This window comes from Euleptes europaea, chromosome 6, assembly GCF_029931775.1.
Source record: "Euleptes europaea isolate rEulEur1 chromosome 6, rEulEur1.hap1, whole genome shotgun sequence".
Taxonomy (NCBI): Eukaryota; Metazoa; Chordata; class Lepidosauria; order Squamata; family Sphaerodactylidae; genus Euleptes; species Euleptes europaea.
This window is the reverse complement of record NC_079317.1, coordinates 9,437,417-9,459,045: the sequence shown is the minus strand read 5'-3', so window position 1 is coordinate 9,459,045 and position 21,629 is coordinate 9,437,417. Positions and strand designations below refer to the sequence as shown.

The 21,629-nt window shown below is 46.3% G+C and overlaps 1 protein-coding gene across 2 annotated transcripts in view; it reads left to right on the top strand.

Annotated features, from left to right (window-relative positions):
• RTN1 (reticulon 1) overlaps positions 1–21,629 on the top strand; it is a 120,306-nt gene that overhangs the window by 80,607 nt on the left and 18,070 nt on the right. Inside the window, exon 1 of one of the 2 annotated variants that reach the window (XM_056851535.1) lies at positions 7,499–7,559. The exons of the other annotated variant lie outside the window; for it this stretch is intronic. Within the exon in view, the coding sequence (XP_056707513.1) occupies positions 7,499–7,559 (61 nt within the window). Of the gene's footprint in view, positions 1–7,498; positions 7,560–21,629 lie in introns of those variants that run through there. 2 annotated transcript variants of the gene reach the window in all.

Below are 21,629 nucleotides of genomic sequence, written 5' to 3'. Positions count from 1 at the left end.
GCTAATTCTCCATATGGAGGACAAAAGACAGCCAGGCTCTGCGGACTCTTTGTGCAGATTAATTATTCACAATTGCTTGTAGGCACCCCTTCAGAAATCACTTTACACGGCCCAAGCTAGAAGCCTTTTATTAAATACCAACCAACTTCAAATCAGAGATTAGCGGTCATCAACTGGAAGTTCAAGAATTCAATACATCTACACCCACCCACCCCAGGTTTCCTATCTGAACCTCCCCCACCCCAGCTTCCTATCTGATGACCGACTCTGGCTTGGGAAATTCCTGGAGATGTAGGGGTAGAGCTTAGGGAGGGGAGGGATTTCAGGTCGTTTATGCATGGGTACTTTCACTCATGTTCGCCCCCCCCCCCCCGGTCTGAATCAGTTGTTCCTTGGAGTTCTGCATGAGTTTTCCGTCCATTCGAGATGACCTCGCTGCCAGCCCTCGCAATGTCTGGGTCTTCCCATTCCACTGTTAACCCAACTCTTCCATCTTCCCTGAGCTCAGCCCAGGTGAAATCTCTATGCATAAGGCAAAGTGCGGGACATGCAAGCTTGGATTTGCTCACAAAGCCAGGTACAAAGCAGCATGTCCAGAGGCTGGGATTCAAATACTTCCTGCTTTCTAAGAACTCTTTCTGAGCAGAAGAAAAGGTTTTTAAAACCGAGGCTTGGATTTCTCCCCCCCCTTCAGATGGCTCCATTTTTTGTTGTTGTTGTTCTTAAAATGCTTTTTTATTGGGTTTGGGGGGGGGGTTTCTCTCACGGTAAGCACTACAAGTAAGCCAGTTACAATGCAGCATTTAAAGGGGAGGGCCATGTAAAACACCCACGCATAAATGACCTCAGTGGGGTATAATGCCCCCCTCAGCAGGGTATAATCTACCTTCTCAAGCAGCCATTTTCTCTAGGGGAACTGATCTCTGTGGTCTGGAGATCATTTGTCATTCTGGATGATGTTAAGGCCCCATCTGGAGGCTGGCAACTTTATAGACCCCAATCTGTACAGTTTATTCCCCAATCCAAAGTATATCTCCCCAACCCTTTTATAATGCACCACATAAGCAGTGGACTCTAATCTGGAGAACTGGGTTTGTTTCCCCACTCCTACACATGAAGCCTGCTGGGTGACCTTGGGCTAGTCACCGTTTTCGGTCGCCCCAAAATTTATCTTTTTCTCAGCCCCACCTACCTTACAAGGTGTCTGTTGTGGGGAGAGGAAGGGAAGGAGATTGTAAGCTGCTTTGAGACTCCTTAAAGGTAGAGAAATGTGGGGTATAAAAACCAACTCTTCTTCATGCACTTTCTTTCATGTGAGCTGAGAGACGCAAATAACTCTTTAACAAACATACATAGGGTTACTAGCACTGGGTTGGAAAATACCTGGAGATTTTTTTTGGGGGGTGAAGCCTGGATAGGGTGGGGTTTGGGGAAGGGAGGGATCTCAGCAGGGTATAAGGCCATAGGGTCCACCCTCCAAGGCAGCAGTTTTCTCCAGGGGAACTGATCTCTGTCATCTGCAAACCAGTTGTAATTCTGGGAGATCTCCAGCCACCACCTGGAGATTGGCAACTCTAAACACACCATTAGAACACTCAAAGGCCTCTATGGAGCCTGTCTGCAAGTGCACCTAAACTGCTTGAGGGCCAATGTAGGGTTGCCAGGTCCCTCCTTGCCACTGGTGGGAGGTTTTTGGGATCGAGCCTGAGGAGGGTGGGGTTTGGGGAGGGGAGGGACTTCATTGCCATAGAGTCCAATTGCCAAAGTGGCCCTTTTCTCCAGGTGAACTGATTTCTTATCAGCTGGAGATCAGTTGTAATAGCAGGAGATCTCCAGCTAGTAACTGGAGGTTGGCAACCCTAGGCCAATGGGATCCAACAGCCAAGGGCTTTTTAAGGAAACAGCTTTGCCAAGGCTTCTGTATGTACGAACAAAGAGCCCTTTGACTGGAAATGAGTCAGTGGGTATACCTGATGAGTCAATAGGTACACTGAATTGCCCTTCAGCTCTAGCTCCGTTCAAACAGCGGCTCACCAGAATAATTGATTTTTAGAATTGTAGGGCTGGAAGAAATGATCCTAGCCAACCCTCGAAGTTTAGGTCACAGTTTTTATCTCTCCCCCCTCCCACAATGTTGCCAGGAGATCTCCTGGAATTATAACTAGGCTTTGCCACTGGCAGGAGGTTATTGGGGCCGGAGCCCGAGGAGGGCGGGGTTTGGGGAGGGGAGGGACTTCAATGCCATAGAGTCCAATGGCCAAAGTGGCCATTTTTCTCCAGGGGAACTGATCTCTATCACCTGGAGATCAGTTGTAACAGCGGGAGATCTCCAGCTAGTACCTAGAGGTTGACAACCCTAGGAAGAGGACGGGGATGAAAGCGGCCCAAAAATCTCCTGCCTAGCAATCCTACCGCTTCCTGCCTCCCTTTCCTGTCTTCCCTGTCTGCTGGTTTCAGCTTTTCGCCTCCTTCTCCTCTTTTTCCTGGCTGTCTGGTCATTTCTAATTTTTGCCCTCGTTTGGGGTTGCTATGGAAACAGCTGAAACACCAGCGATTTGCTTTTTGTGCCATCTGCACATGCTCAAACCCTGCAAGTCAGACTGGGGGTGAGGTCGCCCCAAAATTTATCTTTTTCTCAACAGTAAGATTTTTTTTTTTTTTTTACAAACCTGGAGGGTACCCCTGGTTATGCCGACCCCCTACCTCTCTGTAGTGCAAAGGGGGTGACCCACCTGAGGGCACATTTTTCAAAGATATTATTTGGCTTGAAATAGTAACATGCAGCCCAGACTTCAACTGTCATTTTATTTTGAGCGCCACACTCTGAAAAATGAAACCAGCCATATGAGACACCGAAGGGACAAGATATTTCTAAACTAATCTCCAGTTTGGGAAAATGTGCCTGTTATTTTCATGCCAAAATAGGATATGAGACACAGAAGGGACAAGATATTTCTAAATTAATCTCCAGTTTGGGAAAATGTGCCTGTTATTTTCATGCCAAAATAGGATTCGAGGTGTTTTTTTAATGCATATAACAAATCTGGTCCTGATTTTGTAAGCAAAGCTATTGCAAACCTGTCCTTCAGAATTCATTAATCACTAGCCAATTAGTGTTTGCTATTTTGGATGCCAAACGTTCCCCCCCTTAGACAACACATGGCCATAAAACCATTGAAAGAGATAAAAGCATGTTTTCATAGCCTTTCATAGCCAGAGGGGTATAAATTGGACCAGAACCAATGGGTTGAAATTAAATCGTGTCCAGAGAAGGGTGACAAAGATGGTGAGGGGTCTGGAGACCAAGTCCTCTGAGGAAAGGTTGAAGGAGCTGGGTATGTTTAGCCTGAAGAGGAGAAGACTGAGAGGGGATATGATAACCATGTTCAAGTACTTGAAGGGCTGTCATATAGAGGAGGGTGCTGAGTTGTTTTCTGTTGCTCAAGAAGGTCGGACCAGAACCAACGGGTTGAAATTAAACCTTCTCTGGAGGTTTTTAAGTAGAGGTTAGATGGCCATCTGTCAACAATGCTGATTTTGTGACCTTAGGCAGATCATGAGAGGAAGGGCATCTTGGCCATCTTCTGGGCATGGAGTCGGGATCACTGGGGGTGTGGGGGGGAGGTAGTTGTGAATTTCCTGCCTTGTGCAGGGGGTTGGACCAGATGACCCTGGTGGTCCCTTCCAACTCTATGATTCTACGAAATCCATAGAGTCCTATCTTCAAAGCAGCCTTCCCCCCCCCCCCAGGGAACTGATCTCTGTCCTCTGGAAATCTGTTGTAATTCTCCATGGCGTTTGACCCCACTGAGGTCCCTCCCCTCCCCAAACCCCACCCTTCCCAGGCTCCGCCCCCGAATCTCTAGGGATTTCCCAACCCAGGGTTGGCAACCCTATCCTAGACACAAGTACAAAAATCATACCTCACCACATGTTGGCAGTTTTAAAAATTACATTGAATGTTTTTTTTTCTTTTCGGTTTGATAGTGCGGTCAGGCAAAATGCCAAATCTCAGGTTATGGGGAAACACAGCAAGGGTAGGCAAGGGTATTCTTAAAGAAGAAGAAAAGTTGGTTTTTATATGCTGACTTTCTCAGCCACTTAAGGGAGAATCAAAGCAGCTTACAAATCACCTTCCCTTCCCCTCCCCATAACAGACACCCTGTGAGGTAGGTGGGGCTGAGAGAGCTCGAAGAGAGCTGTGACTAGCCCAAGGTCACCCAGCTGGATTCATTTGTAGGAGTGGGGAAATAAATCCAGTTCACTAGTTTAGCCTCCGCCGCCCATGTGGAGGAGTGGGGAATCAAACCCGGTTCTCCAGATTAGAGTCCACCGCTCCAAACCACCGCTCTTATCCACTACAGCATGCTGGCTGCAATATTGAATATATCATCGTTATGCTGATGGCACCAGCTCTTCTCCTTCGTCACCGAGTCCAGGAATCTCCGCCCTGAACCGATGCTCCGATGCTGTAATGCGTTGGATGGGAATCAACAGTGTGAAACGGGATCCAGACAAGAGACCCCCGTGGCCTGTGGACTGGTCTTTATTTAGGTGGGGGGAGCGCTGGTTGCTCTCAGCAAGGTCATGCTGAGAGCCAGCGTGGTGTAGTGGTTAAGAGCGGTGGAGTCTAATCTGGGGAACCGGGTTTGATTCCCCGCTCCTCCACATGTGCGGCAGACTCTAATCTGGAGAACCGGGTTGGATTCCCTGCTCCTCCACATGAAGCCTGCTGGGTGACTTTGGGCTATTCACAGTTCTCTCAGAACTCCCTCAACCCTACCTGCCCCACAAGGTTTCTGTTGTGAGGAGAGGAAGGGAAGGAGAATGTAAAATGGTTTGATTCTCCTTAAAAGGTAGAGAAAATCGGCATATAAAAACCAACTCTTCTTCCTCTTCCTCTTCTTCTTCTCCTTCTCCTCATTGCAGTCCCTCAACCTGCACAGTTTAAACTTCTACAAGGGTATTTTATATTATTGTTGTCACTCACCTGGGGTCAGGAGAAAGACTACACATTCCACTTCTGTTAAAGGGTCGGGACATTTTCCCCCAGGCCTGTTAACAGCCCTAGTGATAACCCTTACAAACAAACAGGTATACCTCTGGAAAACAAAAGATTCTCTGTGATGGGTGTATGTATCGTCTTGACCAGTTCTCAGTTTTCTAAGAAGGGGAATAGGGGAATCTCCACCTCCGTGGAGGGATTTTATAAAATGGAGATTAAAAAGCTGCCATACTGCACACCCCTATTCTAGATCACCTCAGAGCACTATCCAGAAAATGCACCGATTAGTTGCCGGGATCAAATAGTTCAACTGAGGAGTTCTGATTGACTGTGTGGCACCAAAGAGGTATAGCCCAAATACAATAATCACAGTTCCCTCAGGTATTAATGGACCAGGTTTCCATTCAGTTTCCCAAGCCAAAGGATTTCACCCCCCGGGACATAAAGAGAAGCCACTCTGCATCCATAGACAATGATAGCAAATTACAGTTTTCAGTTGAATATCAGAAGTGTAGGTTTTATTGTAGCGGCCTGAATAGCTCTGACTAACTTGACCTTGTCAGAGCTTGTGAGCGAAGCTAAGGCTGCAGATAGTACTTGGATGGGAAGTTCAGGGTTGCTATGCAGAGGCAGGCGATGGCAAACCATCTCTGGTCATTTCTTACCTTGAAAGCCCTATTGCCCTGGGATTGCCCGGAGTCCACTGCATCTTGATGGCACACAATTGTTGTTGTTGTTGTTGTTGTTGTTGTTTTGTTGTATGACACTTGTCCGTGGGTTGCTAAAAATTTGAGTACCGTTGGCCTAGTATATTTTAGAAGAAGAGGAAGAGTTGTTTTTTATATGCTGACTTTCTCTATCTTTTAAGGAGAATCCAACCAGCTTACAATCTCCTTCCCTTCCTCTCCCCACAACAGGCACCTTGTCAGGTAGGTGGTGCTGAGAGGGTTCAGACAGAACTGTGACTGGCCCAAGGTCACCCAGCAGGCTTCATGTGGAGGAGTGGGGAATCAAACCCGGTTCGCCACTCATGTGGAGGAGTGAGGAATCAAACCCAGTTCTCCAGATTAGAGTCTGTCGCTCATGTGGAGGAGTGGGGAATCGAACCCAGTGCTCCAGATTAGAGTCCGTCGCTCTTAACCACTACACCACGCTCATCACCCTCTCTCCCCCTCCCATCAAGGAGCTGCGAGTGGCATACATAAGTTCACCCTTCCTCGTTTTATCCTCACAACAACCCTGTGAGGTGAGTTAGGCTGAGAGTGACTGGCCCGGGGTCACCCAGTGAGCTTCCACAGCAGAGTGGGGATTTGAACCGGGGTCTCCACAGCCTGACACTCTCAACCCTAGACTTCACCCATCTGTCACGGAGAGTTGGAGAGAGACAGATGGGACACAGGGACCCCCAGTTCGCTGTGTCTATGTGATGCATTCTTCCTTTGGCATGTACTGGAATGCATTTCCTTGCCAGAAAAGGACCTGTGAAATCCATCCAGGGAATCCAACCGTCTATCCATTGACTGTGCGTAAAACAAGAATGATGTGAACTGTGACTGTAGAATGGTTCCCCAGGGGCCTAGGCTGGGTTTACTCTTGCTAATTCATCAGGGAACTGGAGCCAAAAGGTCTTCCACACGCTATCAATTTTGCTAATTTCAAATACATTTCTGGACTATATTGCTGGGGATGGGAAAGGCCGTGCAAAGCAAAGCTGCAATCGCAAGATTATCTGGTGTGTCTTGACCAGCATCGCTCCCAATCTAGTACCGAATCGCATCCTGTACTTGCTTCCATGGCATCCTGTCTCTCCATCTCTCTTTCCCCCCTGCCATGTTTGTCGCAGACACGGCTGGGGAAACAAGGATGGGCAGCTGCCGGAGCCGAACCGCCCCCCACCCCAGACAAAAACACCCGATTTCTGAAAAGTTGCCGAGAAATTTCTCGAAAAGGAATAGCTGCTGCTCAGTAAACACCTCGGGAACCGCGCCCTTCTCTCCCCCCAAGCCCTCCCCGTTTCCCCCATCTCTTCCTCCCCCCCATTTCCATCCACACCCAACTTGTTTTTGTTCTGGGGCTGTCTGGTTTCGTTAACCATTTCCACGGCTTCAGGAAACAGAAGCTTTCCCTCTCTTGTTTTTATTCTTCACTGTTATGATCCCCAGCGCCGCTGCAACAGCATCTCTCCCTTTTACAAAAGAGGCCGGTCCCCAGAGCCGCCGCTACAGCATCCTTCCGCTGATTTGCTGCAGCGGAGACTGCAGCCCTTCCGATGGGCCCTCCCCCATCTTCCCCCGTGCTGCTTAACAGCATCTCTCTCTAGCCAGTGCAAAGGGGGGGGGGGAGAGAGAGAGAGAGAGAGTGAGAGCAGCAACGGCGTGGTCCCCCACTCACCTACTCCCGTGCTTGGGAATGCTCGAGTGGTAGCCGCAGACTCGAGTGGTAGCCGCAGAAGAGGAGCCAGCCCTTTCTTTTCCTTTCCTCTCCCCCAGCAAGATGCAAGCCGGCGCTGATTCCACAAAGATGGAGTGCCTCTGGAGCAATTGGAAAGGCCAGGGTATACGGGTCTCCTCTCTGTTTTGCATGCCTGGGGTGTGTGTGAAAGAAAGATTGTGTGTGTGTGTGGGGAAGGGCATTAAAGAGAGCACGGGTCTTTTTCATCTCTGTCTCTTTCGTACCACCTCTGGCATCTTTGATTTTTTTTAAAAAAAATTCTACACGTTAGTCATCAGAATGGGACCTTTTCAACGCTTAGGCGTGCCTTTTTCAATGCTTTTTTCCCAACGCTTAAGCGTGTGTGGACAGACTGCTGGACTTGATGGACCTTGGTCTGATCCAGCATGGCCTTTTTTATGTTCTTTTGCCTATTGTATTAGGTGCTGTGGAACACAGGCAGGACAGTGCTGCTGCAGTTGTCTTGTTTGGGGGCTTCCTAGAGGCACCTGGTTGGCCACTGTGTGAACAGACTGCTGGACTTGATGGACCTTGGTCTGATCCAGCAGGGCTTTTCTTATGTTCTTGTGTTCTTTCTCACTCTCCAGTGTGCCGTTCTGAAAAAATGTCATGTCGATTTCCTCTCCCCATGACAACCTGGCAGCCGTAACTCGCCAACCCCTTGCTGATCTTTAAGTACCACCACGGGTCCGTCCCAGGGTTTGGGATGCAGCCCGCAGCTGGAGCGTTCGCCCTCCGGTCCGGGCTTGTCGTGTTTGTGTTTCGGAGGCAGCCCCGGAGCATCCTTTTGGCAAGGGACACACCCATTGTGAACACTCAGTCTATTGTGGACACAAAGCCTGTTGCCGACATGGGCGGCATATTGCCCCTGTCACAATATCTGTGGTCCCCCCCCCATATTAACTTTGTCTTTGCCAATCGCCAGCGATTGGGGCTTTTTGCATCCTTGGCACGCTGTTGAAGCCGTCGCCTACAAACGAATAACCTTCCTCTCCCAAACCAAAAAAGAAAACCCGTTCTGTGATTTTTGATCATCTGTTGGACGAACAGGTGGCAAAACAATAGAGGCAGCATTTCTGTCATACAGTGTTTATTTTGAACCCGGTCTCATAGGGTGTGGCTGGTTACCTTCTGGCTTTGAGCGACTTTTCAGCCATTTTATGCAGACTTAAGCGCGAGTAGCCACCTTTCTTTGTTTGGGTCGAGAGAGGAAACGCCGCCTGGCAAACACACTTGTGTGCATTTTGGAACGTTTCATTTTCAGATTGCTCTTTTTGGCTTTGGCAAACTGGATCGTGGCCGTCCGCGTAGAACCGGTGTCATTAATGGTGTGCCAGGAGCCGAGGCTTACGTTCAAGCTGAATGAAAGGACCTCAGTGTGGTGTGTGTGTGTGTCTTGGTGTATCTGTTCAGACGTAATTTCGTAATGCCCCAAAAGGACGCGTCGCTCTTTTAACAGCAACGTGATCTGCCAATCCTTTATTAAATCAGGTTCTATTTTTAGAAATAAGATATAAACAATTGCCTCTCCGGCTGGGATGGGCTGGTTACTCGGCCGTGTTTGGAAACGCCTTGAGATTCTACAGGGATATCTCCCCCCCCCCCACCAAGAAGTTGATTCTCTGAAGAATGCCAAACAAAAGCACCTGGTATTTGCAAGCTGATATATAACATGGTCAGGTTTTGCAGTCTTTTTCGGAGAAGACCTACAAAAGCTCCATGTTTACATGCATAGTGATGCTCGGTTGTGAGATACAGGACTTCACCCGCTATGGAATGTTTTTTATTACACTGTCCCTTAAAATATTGCTTCTGTTAGTAGCACAAAGGGTGGAAAAATCAGGTTTGCTAAACCAAGTAGCTGAATTAGCCTGGCTTTTCCTTAAATTAAAGTTTTCTTCAAGCTGCGTTGCTCTGTGCTTGGCAAGGAACGAAAAAGATGATGTCGTTTGTCTCCGTGTATTTGCTCCACTGTCACCTTCTTGGTAATCAGGAGCAAATATTGCTTAAAACGGATTGAAATGTTGCAACCTACATTTAAATTGTAATGAACAGAGATTGTATGGAATCAATCCTCGGTGCCTGTTTACCTCTGATAGGGCTATTGCAGTGAAAATGGGTGATTAAAAAAAATTAATAAGCATGTTGTCTGTGGTTATAATAGTATGTTGGTAAACATCCAGGGCAAAAAGGAGGAGGGAAATCTTGATTTGCTCAAAAACATAGTTGCTTTACATCTATTGTATTTATAGTACACATCCTCCAAGAAGCGCAGGGCATACATGGTTCTTTCCTCCCTTGTTTTATCCTCACAACAACCCTGCAAGGTAGATAATCTGTCTGATATATTTTAACCTACCGTTCCTCTGAGGACCTTAGGCACAACATGCACTGCCCTTGTACAAATCTATGGTCAGACCACTCTTGGCATACTGTGTACAGTTCTGGTCACCACACCTAAAAAAGAATATTACAGAGCCTGAGAAGGTGCAGAAAAGAGCAACCAAAATGATCAGGGGGTTGGAGCAACTGCCCTGTGAGGAGCAGTAAAAACACTTAGGGCTGTTTAGCTTGGAAAGAAGGTGGTTAAGGGGAGATACGATAGAGGTCTATAAAATTATGCATGGTATGGAGAGAGTGGACAGGGAGGAGCTTTTCTCCCTCTCTCATAATACCAGAATGCGGGGTCATCTGTTGAAGCTGGAGAGTGAGAGATTCAAAACAGTTAAAATGTTCTCCCTCCATTATTTTATTCTCACAACAACACCGTGAGGTAGGCTAGGCTCAGAGAGAATTAGTGGCCCAAGGTCATTCAGCCACTTTTATAGCAGAGTAGGGACTTGAACTTGGTTCTCTCGCATTCTAACCTGATATTCTGATCACTGCACCATGCTGGCTTTTGATTGGCCTAAGGTCAACCAGTGAACTTCATAACTGAGTGGGGATTTGAACCCAGGTCTCTCGAGATCTAATCCAACTCTCTGTAACTACTACATTATGCTAGCTCTAACCACTGGCTTGTAGACATTAGGTAGGGACATTTTCTAGGGGTTTCTTCATTCTCATTGCTTCAGGTACCTTTAAATTCCCTAGAAACTAACTTTAGAACAAGTAAGAATAAAAGCCCATGAAAATCGTACTGGGAATTCGATGCTGATCGAGGGAAAGAAGAATTGTGGTGGAAGAGCTTACTGAATTTGAGAGAAGAGGCAAGGAATGCAAATGTATTGAGAGTGAGGACTAGCAACTTAACTGTGATAGCATTTTTAGTCTGCAGAGGTTTCATATGTAAATTAATCACGTGGTTGAGCCTGGAAATTTCTCTGTCGAAACATTTTTGGTAAGTATTGTGTGGCTCAGTGGTAGAGCATCTGCTTGGCATGCAGAAGGTCCCAGGTTCAATCCCCGGCATCTCCAGTTAGGGGGACTAGGCAAGTAGGTGATGTGAAAGACCTCTCTGCCTGAGACCCTGGAGAGCCGCTGCTGTCTGAGTAGACAATACTGACTTTGATGGACCAAGGGTCTGATCCAGTATAAGGCAGCTTCATGTGTTCATGTGACGCTGAAATGTAATCAGCACTGTTATGGCAGACAGATTGATTCCCTTAAGCCTGTATGTGAGCCAGCGTGGTGCAGTGGTTAGAGCAAGGGGGTCAAACATAAAGAGTCGCGTGCCGGATCCGGTCCCTTGAGAGCTCTTATCCTGCCCACGAGCCAGCCGAGGCAGCCCCCCACCAAGTGACATTTATGTCATATCTGGCCCTCATAACAATTGAGTTCAACAGCCCTGAGTTAGAGTGCTGGACTAGGATCTGGGAACCCTGGTTCAAATCCGTACTCTGCCATGGAAGCTTGTTGGGTTACCTTGAGCCAGTCGTGTACTCTCAACCTAATCTACCTCAAAGGGTTGTTGTGAGGATAAACCGGAGTAGAGGAGAACGATGTAAGCTGCTTTGGGTAGCCACTGGGAGAAAGGCAGGAAACAAAAAAAAAAAATTAAGGTTGAATGAATTAGAACTTTTCCACCAGTGGTAGTGTTTTGCACCAGAGGAAGAACCTGTTGTATCACTGGAAACCAATGTTAGTGGGAAAGTTCCCTGGGACCATTTATGCAGGGCCAGTTCTGCTCCCCGCTCAATGCTGATTTTTGTAAATCTGACCTTTAAAATGACTGTTCATGGTCCAGATGCAAGAGGAGAAAGTAAAAAAAAATTCCACCCACCCCCACTCGCCTGCTCCTTCGTTTGCATAGCCATTAGCAATAGTCGTTTGCATAGCTAAACCTCTGCTGGGATTCTGCAGGTTTCCTTAGTGAATGCTTCGAGGCGGGGGCGGAGCAAATACAAAAGGTTGCGTTAAAGGGGCTAATGACGGTTCAGCGTGAAGAAATTTAAAAAAATATGCAGGGCGCTTCAGCCTGGAACGCGCTGCTAATTACCACGTGTAAACGGCCTAGGACTTTACAGAATCAGAATTGGTTTCACACATTATGCAGCAGTAAACCTGGCTTTGCCCCCACATGTGCACTCAATAGGGAACTGCAGCTGATCCTGGCTTACTATCTGCCTAACAATAAAGTGCGTTCACACAGATTTTTAGATGTTTATTCAATGTTTTGGGAGGTGCTGGAAATTGCTTTCGAGTCGCAGCCGACTTACAGTGATCCCCCATAGGGTTTCCAAGGCAACAGAAGAACAGAGGTGGTTTGCTTATAGATATTAGGTAGACATATCTTCATATGTTCTAATGTCCAAGCACATGTGATTGCATTTCTGTATATTTGCTCAGGTACGTTCCTTTGTTTTTATAGGCACAGCTGGATTAAATATGTATAAGAAGTTACAAAATCCTTGTATATAGGGACGTATACAAGATTTCCTTTTTCCTGCTATGGAGATTTTATTTCATGCATTCATTTCATTCATTCATTCATTCATTCATTGAACACATGATGCTGCCTTATACTGAATCACACCCTTGGTCCATCAAAGTCAGTATTGTCTACTCAGACTGGCAGCGGCTCTCCAGGGTCTCAGGGAGAGGTCTTTCACATCACCTATTTGCCTAGTCCCTTTAACTGGAGATGCCGGGGGATTGAACCTGGGACCTTCTGCATGCCGAGCAGACGCTCTACCACTGAGTCACGTCCCTTCTCCATGGCTCTACTGGGTCTCAAGTAGAGGTCTTTTACATCACCTACTTGCCTAGTCTAACTAGAGATGCCGGCGATTGAACCTGGGACCTTCTGCATGTCGAGCAGATGCCTTACCACTGAGTCACATCCCCTCTCCATGGCTTTCCAGGGTCTCAGGCAGAGGCCTTTCACATCACCTAGTTGCCTAGTCCCTTTAACTGGAGATGCCGGGGATTGAACCTGGGACCTTCTGCATGCCAAGCAGATGGTCTATCACTGAGCCACAGCCCCTCCCCTAATTCATTCATTCATTCATTTGTACCCTGCCTTTCTACCCAATGGGGACCCAGAGCGGCTTACGTTGTCGTCCTCCTCTCCATTTTATCTTCCCAACAACCCTATGAGGTGGGTCCGGCTAAGAGACTATGACTGGCCCAAGGTCACCTAGCCAGCTTCCATGGCATGGGATTTGAACCAGGTCTCCCAGATACTAGCCCTACACTCTTAACCATGACACCACACTGGCTCCCACGTGCAGATGATGCACTCAGGGCTGTTGACAGATTGTTACCTCCTCCCTCCCCTCCAAAAAGAATCTTGGAAGAAGAGCAAGATTAAATCACATATAGATGCAACATAAACAAACAGCAAATGACTAACTTAACGTTAGCATCTTTCGTACATTAGAAAGTGACACATTCTGACTAAGCCAGGATTGAGCTGTCCAGCACAGACCTGCATGTGATGTTTAGACATGTGCTAACATTCTGGCAGCAGAATCGACATCATTTCCAATGATGTCATCCTATCGAGCGTTTAAACGCAGTTGCTGCTTGCCGGTGCATGCTCGCTCGGTTGTCATTTGGATAGGGTCTTGTAATCTTTTCTTGTGTCACCGTCTTCATTTGTTGAAATTAAACCAAAAGAGTTTCTGTCTAGACATTAGAAAGAGTTTTCTAATAGTTAGAGCGGTTCCTCAGTGGAACAGGCTTCCTCGGGAGGTGGTGAGCTCTCCTTCCCTGGAGGTTTTTAAGGTTACCGTAGATGGCCATCTGTCAGCAATGCTGATTCTTTGACCTTAGGCAGATCATGAGAGGGAAGGCACCTTGGCCATCTTCTGGGCCTGAAGTTTGGGTCACTGGGGGTGTGGGGGGAGCAGAATTCCCTGCATTGTGCAGGGAGTTGGACTAGATGACCGTGGTGGTCCCTTCCAACTCTATGATTCTATGATAACTCTTTCTTTGTACTAAAAACCACTTACAAAGTTTTTAAAAAACAGATCAAATACAAATCTATACGACAGCCCCCCCCCAAAAAACAGCAAATGTTTGATCATAAAGCAGCAAAAAAAGAAAAGAAAAAGCAGAAAACAGTATCAATGCAATACTAAAAACTATAAAAGCCTTCAATCAACAGTAAAAAATAAAAATGAGTCGGCAAGAATCAGCAGGGAACAGACAAATCAACCAGGAGACCGATTCAATAATCCCTGGAGCAAAACGGATTTAACAGGTCACAAGGCCAAAATCAAAGGCCACGCTAAGTTTCCTGAAGCAAGGAGTTCCAAAGTCTGGGAATGCACAGCTGCAAAAAAAACCAAAATAAAACATCACGTGTCCACACCATTCCCTTATCTCTTAATCTGGGCATGTGAAGGAAAACTAGCGCCAGGTGATCTTTAGGGCATAGGGTTCCATGGGTGGAGGAAGTGGGGAGGGGCTGTAGCTCAGTGGTAGAGCGTCTGCTTGGCATGCAGAAGGTCCCAGGTTCAATCCTTGGCATCTCCAGTTAAAGGGACCGGGCAAGTAGGTGATGTGAAAGACCCCTGCCTGAGACCCTGGAGAACCGCTGTTGGTCTAAGTAGACAACATTGACTTTGATGGACCCAGGGTCTGTTTCAGTAGAAGGCAGCTTCATGTGTGAAGTCCCTTGGGTATTCTGGCCCTAACTTGCTTAGTGCTTGAAAGGTCAACACAGAGTACTGTGAACTGGGCCCAGCAACATATAGGCAGCCAGCAAAGATGAAAATACAAGTGAAATATGATCTCCAGTTAAAACCCTAGTAGCTGCTAGGGGTGGGGCTGGGGCTCAGTAGCAAAGAGATTATTTTGCATGCAAAAGGTCTCATGTTTATTTTATTTTTAGTTATTTATTTACAGGTTCTGGGGAAGGCACTGGCAACCACCCCGCAAACAAAGGCTGCCTTGGAAACGTCGGGATGTGACGTCACCCCATGGGTCAGGAATGACCTGGTGCTTGCACAGGGGACCTTTACCTTTATATTTACAGGTTCAATCCCCGGCATCTCCAGTTAAAAGTTACAGGTGATGTGAAAGACCTCTACCTGAGACCCTGGAGAGCTTCAGGCAGTCTGAGTAGACAATACTGACTTTGATGGACCAATGGGCAGATTCAGTATAAGGCAGCTTCTTGTGCGGAGAGGGTCATGGCTCAGTGGTGGAGCATCTGCGTAGCATGCAGGAGGTCCCAGGTTCAATCCCTGGCATCTCCAGTTAAAGGATCTGGAAATAGGTGGTGTGAAAGACCTCAGCCTGAGACCCTGGAGAGCCGTTGCCAGTCTGAGTAGGCAATACAGGCCCTGATAGACCGATGGTCTAATTCAGTATAAACTCAAAAAGCTTACTCTCCTATGTAATATCAAAATCAACAATGAAATCAACAAACACTGCTGTAAATATTAATGTATAATAACATATAGCTCTCTATATATACTGTATATATATACACTGCAAAATTCCATATGATTGTACAACCAATTGCCAATAATTATCCAAAGTGAATGTCCATAAACATCTGATATCCAAAGATCAAAGGTAAGTGTCCATAAATATCTAATCTCCAGTACACTGGTGTGTCAACAAATCCATCGATTTTTCCAAAACTATTGTTTGCAAAGCATTCCAAAAGAGATTGCCAAACTGAAGAATTCAATATCCACACTGAAAACGGCTTTCTAGAAATTGTGCTCCGTTCTGTCTTTTGACTTCATCAGTTCAATTTGTCTCCTCTCCAATGTGTGCAAAGACGTCTCTGAAGAGCTCACAATCCCAGCACAATGCTATTGCAGCTATCTATTCCGACGGTTCCAAACTGGACGGTTCCAAACTGGAGATTAGATATTTATGGACACTTACCTTTGATCTTTGGATATCAGATGTTTATCGGTATTCACTTTGGATAATTATTGGCAGTTGATTGTACAATCCTATGGAATTTTGCAGTGTGTGTGTGTGTATATGTATATATATATATATATATATATATATATATATATAGAGAGAGAGAGAGAGAGAGAGAGAGAGAGAGAGAGAGAGAGAGAGAGAGAGCTATATATTATTATACATTAATATTTACAGCAGTGTTTGGCTGTCTATGTTGATTTCATTGCTCACTCAGTATAAGGCAGCTTCATACTGTGGGGTGGGGTCATAGCTCCGTGGTAGAGCATCTGCTTGGCATGCAGAGGGTCCCCAGGTCAATCCCCACCATCTCCAGTTAAAAGATCAAGTTGGAGGTGATGTGAGAGATCCCTCCCTGAGGCCTTGGAGAACCATTGCTAATCTGAGTAAGCAATACTGACCTTGATAGACTGATGGTCTGATACAGTATAAGACAGCTTCATGTGTTTTCATGTGTGTGTGTTCACTGGTTTACTATTTATACCTTTGTTTTGCTAGATTTTTATATTTTGCTGTTTTTGTGGTTGTACTGTTCTGTGGTGCTTTGGTCATTTTAAAATTATTGTTGCTGATCAGGGTTGTTATGATTTTACTGCGAATGATTGACTTTTTGTGATTTAAAAAAATTGTTCTGAGTCACCTCAAGTAGCTATGCTCTGGACAGCTGGCAAAGAAATATCCTAGACAAATCAATAGATACCTCTGGGGAGGGACAATGACTTGGTGGCCGATCATTGGCTTGGCATGCAGAATGTCCCAGGTTTGATCCCCAGCATCTCCAGTTAAAGAATTTGGCAGTGAGTTATGTGAAAGACCTTTGCCTGAAACCCTAGAGAGCCACTGCCAGTCTGAATGGACAATACAGGCCTTGATAGACCAATGGTCTCATTCAGTATAAGGCAGCTTCATACTGTGGAGTAGTGTCATCGTCAGTGGTAGAGCATCTGCTTGGCAAGCAGAAGGTCCCAGGTTCAATCTCCGGCATCTCCAGTTAAGGATCAGGCAGTAGGTGATGGGAAAGACCTCAGCCTGGAGAGACCCTGGAGAACTACTGCTGGTCTGAGTGGACAATACTGACCTGGATGAGCTAAGGGTCTGATTAGGTATCAGGCAGCTTCATGTGTATTCATACAGCTTGCTTTTATATTAGTGTTGTTGTTGTTGTAATTGTAATTGTTATTATTATTACACCGTCAAGTCACAGCTGACTTGACAGCTGCTCCTTCCCTGGAGGTTTTTAAGCAGATGCTAGATGGCCATCTGTCAGCAATGCTGATTCTATGAGAGGGAGGGCATCTTGGACATCTTCTGGGCATGGAGTAGGGGTCACTGGGCATGTGGGGGGGAGGTAGTTGTGAAATTCCTGCATTGTGCAAGGGGTTGGACTAGATGACCCTGGTGGTCCCTTCCAACTCTATGATTCTATGACTTATGGCGACCCTGTAGGATTATCAAGGCAAGAGACGTTCAGAGGTGGTTCGCCGTTGCCTGCCTCTGCATAGCAACATTGGACTTCATCAGTGGTCTCCCATCCAAGCACTAACCAGCGCTGACGCTGCTTAGCTTCCAAGATCTGATATCAGGCTAGCCTGGGGCTATCAAGGTCAGGGCATTTATATTATTACATAGTTTTGATTGTAAGCTGCCTTTAACAGGGCTTTGAAGAGGCGGCATAGAAATATCCTGCATAAGGAAATGTCTGAAAGATCTTCTGCACATATACGAATCAGCCTAGCTGTTAAGGTCTTCTGCTGAGGCCCTGCTCTAGAGACACCCCCTCCTTCAGATATGAGACAGAGCATTCTCTGTGGTGGCACCCCATGGTGGAATTCCCTTCAGATACAGTAATCAAGCATCCTTTTTTTTTTTTTTTGCTACTATTTAATCACTAGTTAGAACCTTCTTTGTTTACCCACAATCTTGGCAGCATTTTGCTTGGAGGCTTGTAATACCGATCTGTCATTTTAGCTGTTGCTTTATTTAGCAGTGATTTGGTTTTATTGCAGCAATTGTTTTAAATAGGGTTTTTTTGTTTGTGAGTCATCTTAAAAACCAGCTGACTGAAAGGCAGGATGTATACCTTTTAGACAAAACTAAATTTAAATAGAGTTCTTCAAATGCCCTCCCTGGGGGGAAAAATACTTTAGGCAGCACCTGCCATGAAAATTGATGCAGACAATCTATTGAGCTTTTCTGTAATCTTTTTTTTCTCCTTCAGTACTCCTTTCAAATCTTAATCCTCTAACGATCCCTTCTCCTCCTTGGGCTGGTTTCCTGTTTCTGATGAATGTATAGACATTTTATGGCTTGCTGTAACGTTTTTCGCAATGTGCTGTCCCCATTTTCTTTCCTTTGATTTCCTTGCCTGCCCTTCCAGTTCAAAGGGAATTCATCGAGGCAAGGTTCCAGAAACAACGTTTTTTGCCACATTGTGTGCCTTGGGAAAAGGGGAGGGGCTGTGGCTCAGTGGTAGAGCCTCTGCTTGGCATGCAGAAGGTCCCAGGTTCAATCCCCGGCATCTCCAGTTAAAGGGACTAGGCAGGTAGGTGATGTGAAGGACCTCAGCCTGAGACCCTGGAGAGCTGCTGCCGGTGTGAGCAGACAATACTGACTTTGATGGACCAAGGCTCTGATTCAGTATAAGGCAGCGTCATGCGTTCATGTGTTCAAAACCAGAGGAGGCTACAGCAGAGACACTTTGTGTAACTAATAGTGGCAGCATTGGTGTGTCAAATGTTGAATGTGAATTCCAGCTTTATCATGGAAGCTGTGCTGGTGAACATGATTAAAAAGAAACACGTGTCTCTGAAGATGCTTCTGTGTCCTTAGAAGAAGATAAGAGTTGGTTTTTATATCCAGCTTTTCTCTACCTTTTAAGGAGTCTCAAAGCGGCTTATAATCACCTTCCATTCCCCTCCCCACAACAGGCACCTTGCGAGGTAGGTGGGGCTGAGAGAGTTCAGAGAGAACTGTGACTAGCCCAAGGTCACCCTGCAGGCTTCATGTGAAGGAACGAGAAATCAAACCCGGTTCTCCAGATTAGAGTTGGCCGCTTGTAACCAATAACCAGCAGGCTTCATATGAAGGAACGAGAAATCAAACCCGGTTCTCCAGATTAGAGTTGGCTGCTTGTAACCAATTACATTACGCTGGCTCTGTGGCGAGTCTGTAAATTGTACAGGATCAATCTCCTATAGATTTTCCTTGTTTTCCAGTGGCATTTTCAAGAGATAGCCTTTAACAATGGTGTTTATGCTTGTAAAGAAGAGCTTTTAATGGTTTCTTCTGAGTAAATATTTCTTCAGGATCAGAGGGGTATGCCTGTTATATTAGATGCTCTGGAAGGAACACAGGCAGGATGGTGCTGCTGCAGTCGTCCTGTTTGCGGGCTTCCTAGAGGCACCTAGTTGGGCCACTGTGTGAACAGACTACTGGACTCGATGGACCTTGATCTGATCCAGCATGGCCTTCCTTATGTTCTTAGATAAGGTCAGTCCAAAGAAATGACCTAGAACAGAGAAAGAACAGCAGCAGGCAGCTGAGTGTGTTAACAAAGACTAAGGAAGTGGTCTCTGCAAGCAGAGAACTATTTTAGGGTAGCTGGCTAGAATCAGGACTTTGGACAGCTCCTGGGGGCTGCAGGAGTTGCTCAGTTAGATTTGAGTCCAGCCGGAATAGGAGATGGATTGACTCTGTAAATGAAGCCACGGCCCTCATTTTGCAAGACCTGAGCACAGCTGTTGACAATAGGACGTTTTGGAGGACATTGATTCATAGGGTCACCATGAGTTGGAAGCGACTTGACAGCACTTAACACAACACACACAGTACCTTCGAGACCAAAGAGAGTTTCAGAGTATAACACAAGGACATAAGAAAGGCCATGCTGGATCAGACCAAGGTCCATCAAGTCCAGCAGTCTGTTCACACACAGGGGCCAACCAGGTGCCTCTAGGAAGCCCCCAAACAAGACGACTGCAGCAGCATTATCCTGCCTGTGTTCCAATGCACCTAATATAATAGGTATACTTTGCCTGAGACCCTTGGAGAGCCGCTGCCAGTCTGAGTAGACGATACTGACTTTGATGGACCAAGGGTCTGATTCAATAGAAGACAGCTTCATGTGTTCATTGGTTGTGATGAATAAACACTAGCTATTGAAGTATAAAATGAATTAAGTTTTATTATGCGTTTGGTTATTGTGTATTGCAAAAAAAAATAGAATGAATTCTAATCTCTTCAGTTAACTTCGGGTGCCTAAGGAGCCTTTCCCCCAGCGCTTGCAATTACAGAGGTGTAAATGCTATAGAAAGGTCGAGGCCAACCCGCTTGGGGAACTATTGTTTTTGTTACGCGGGGGAGTATAAAGTGCATGATCTCATATTTTGTAACATGAGTTAGGTTATTCTGATATGTCTGGGGCAAACAAAAAACAGCTTCCAGCTTAGCAAAACTTCTTGGGGAAACTCCATATATCTCTAAGTTGCAAGAGAATTGTGCCCACCAGATGTAGAGATCTCCCCCCGCCCAGGGCAAAATAGCTGAGGAATTTAACGGAAGCCAAAACGACTAGCAAAATATTCAAAGGTGTTTGCGTGCTCCTAGGTTGATGCTTAGGAGGGGTTGTATTTCTGGGGTGAAATACATGCTTAGAACACATGAACCTGCCTTACACTGAGTCAGGCTGTTCGTCCAGCATGATCAGTACTGCCTGCTCAGACTGGCAGCAGCTCTCCAGGGTCTCAATCTGAGGTCTTTTACATCACCTACTGTGGTGGAAAGTACCGTCAAGTTGCATACGTTGGCTGACTTATGGCAACTCTTCATGGGGTTTTCAAGGCCAGAGATGAGCAGAGGTTTGCCACTGCCTGCCTCTGTGTAGCAACTCTGGACTTCCTTGGTGGTCTCTCATCCAAGTACTAACCTGGACCAGCCCTGCTTAGCTACTGAAATCGGACAAGATCAGGCTAGCCTGGGCCATCCAGGCCAGGGCATTGGGGAGGGGCTGTGGCTCCGTGGTAGAGCATCTGTTTGGCATGCAGAAGGTCCCAGGTTCAATCCCTGACATCTCCAGTTAAAGGGACTAGGCAAGTAGGTGATGTGAAAGACCTCTAGCCTGAGACCCTGGAGAGCCGCTGCCGGTCTGAGTAGACAATACTGACTTTGAGGGACCCAGGGTCTGATTCAGTATAAGGCAGCTTCATGTGTTCATGTGTGTATACTACCTGAGCCTTTTATTGGTAGATGGAACCTGGGATGTTCCGCATGGAAAATAGGCACCCTGCCTCTGCCTCACAACATCATTCCCACATTCAGAAGGTCCCAGAATCACTAGTTGTCATCTCTCACAAAAAAAGATCTTCAAGTAGCACATCTAGAATGAATCTTTCTCTGCCCAAACCTTGGAGAGCTGCTGTTTCCTAGATTCAACAATGCTGGGCTAGGGGTAATGATCCAATTGGGTATGACCATGTCATCTGACATTGGGATTTCCTCCTTTTTTCCTAAAACAAACATCAAGCAACCTTTGGGGGAAAGCTTGAGGAGATTCTAGGAAAACGGCTGCACCCATCAAGTCTTGGTAGAAGTGAGACCACTTGGAAAATGAACAAGTAGAGTTAATGAAATTAAGAGAAGAGAAAGAGGAGGAAATATGTAACAATAAATCCCTCTAAACAGGAAAATCACCAGGGTCAACAGAAAATTCGGCAGTCTCTCCAAAAGACAGATTCTTCTTCTCTTGCTAGCCAAATTTGCTCACTATGCATTCATTTGATTAGCTGGTGACACCCCCTCCATTTCTCCTTCCCTCTCTCCTGTACAGCTAGGCCTCTCCTTA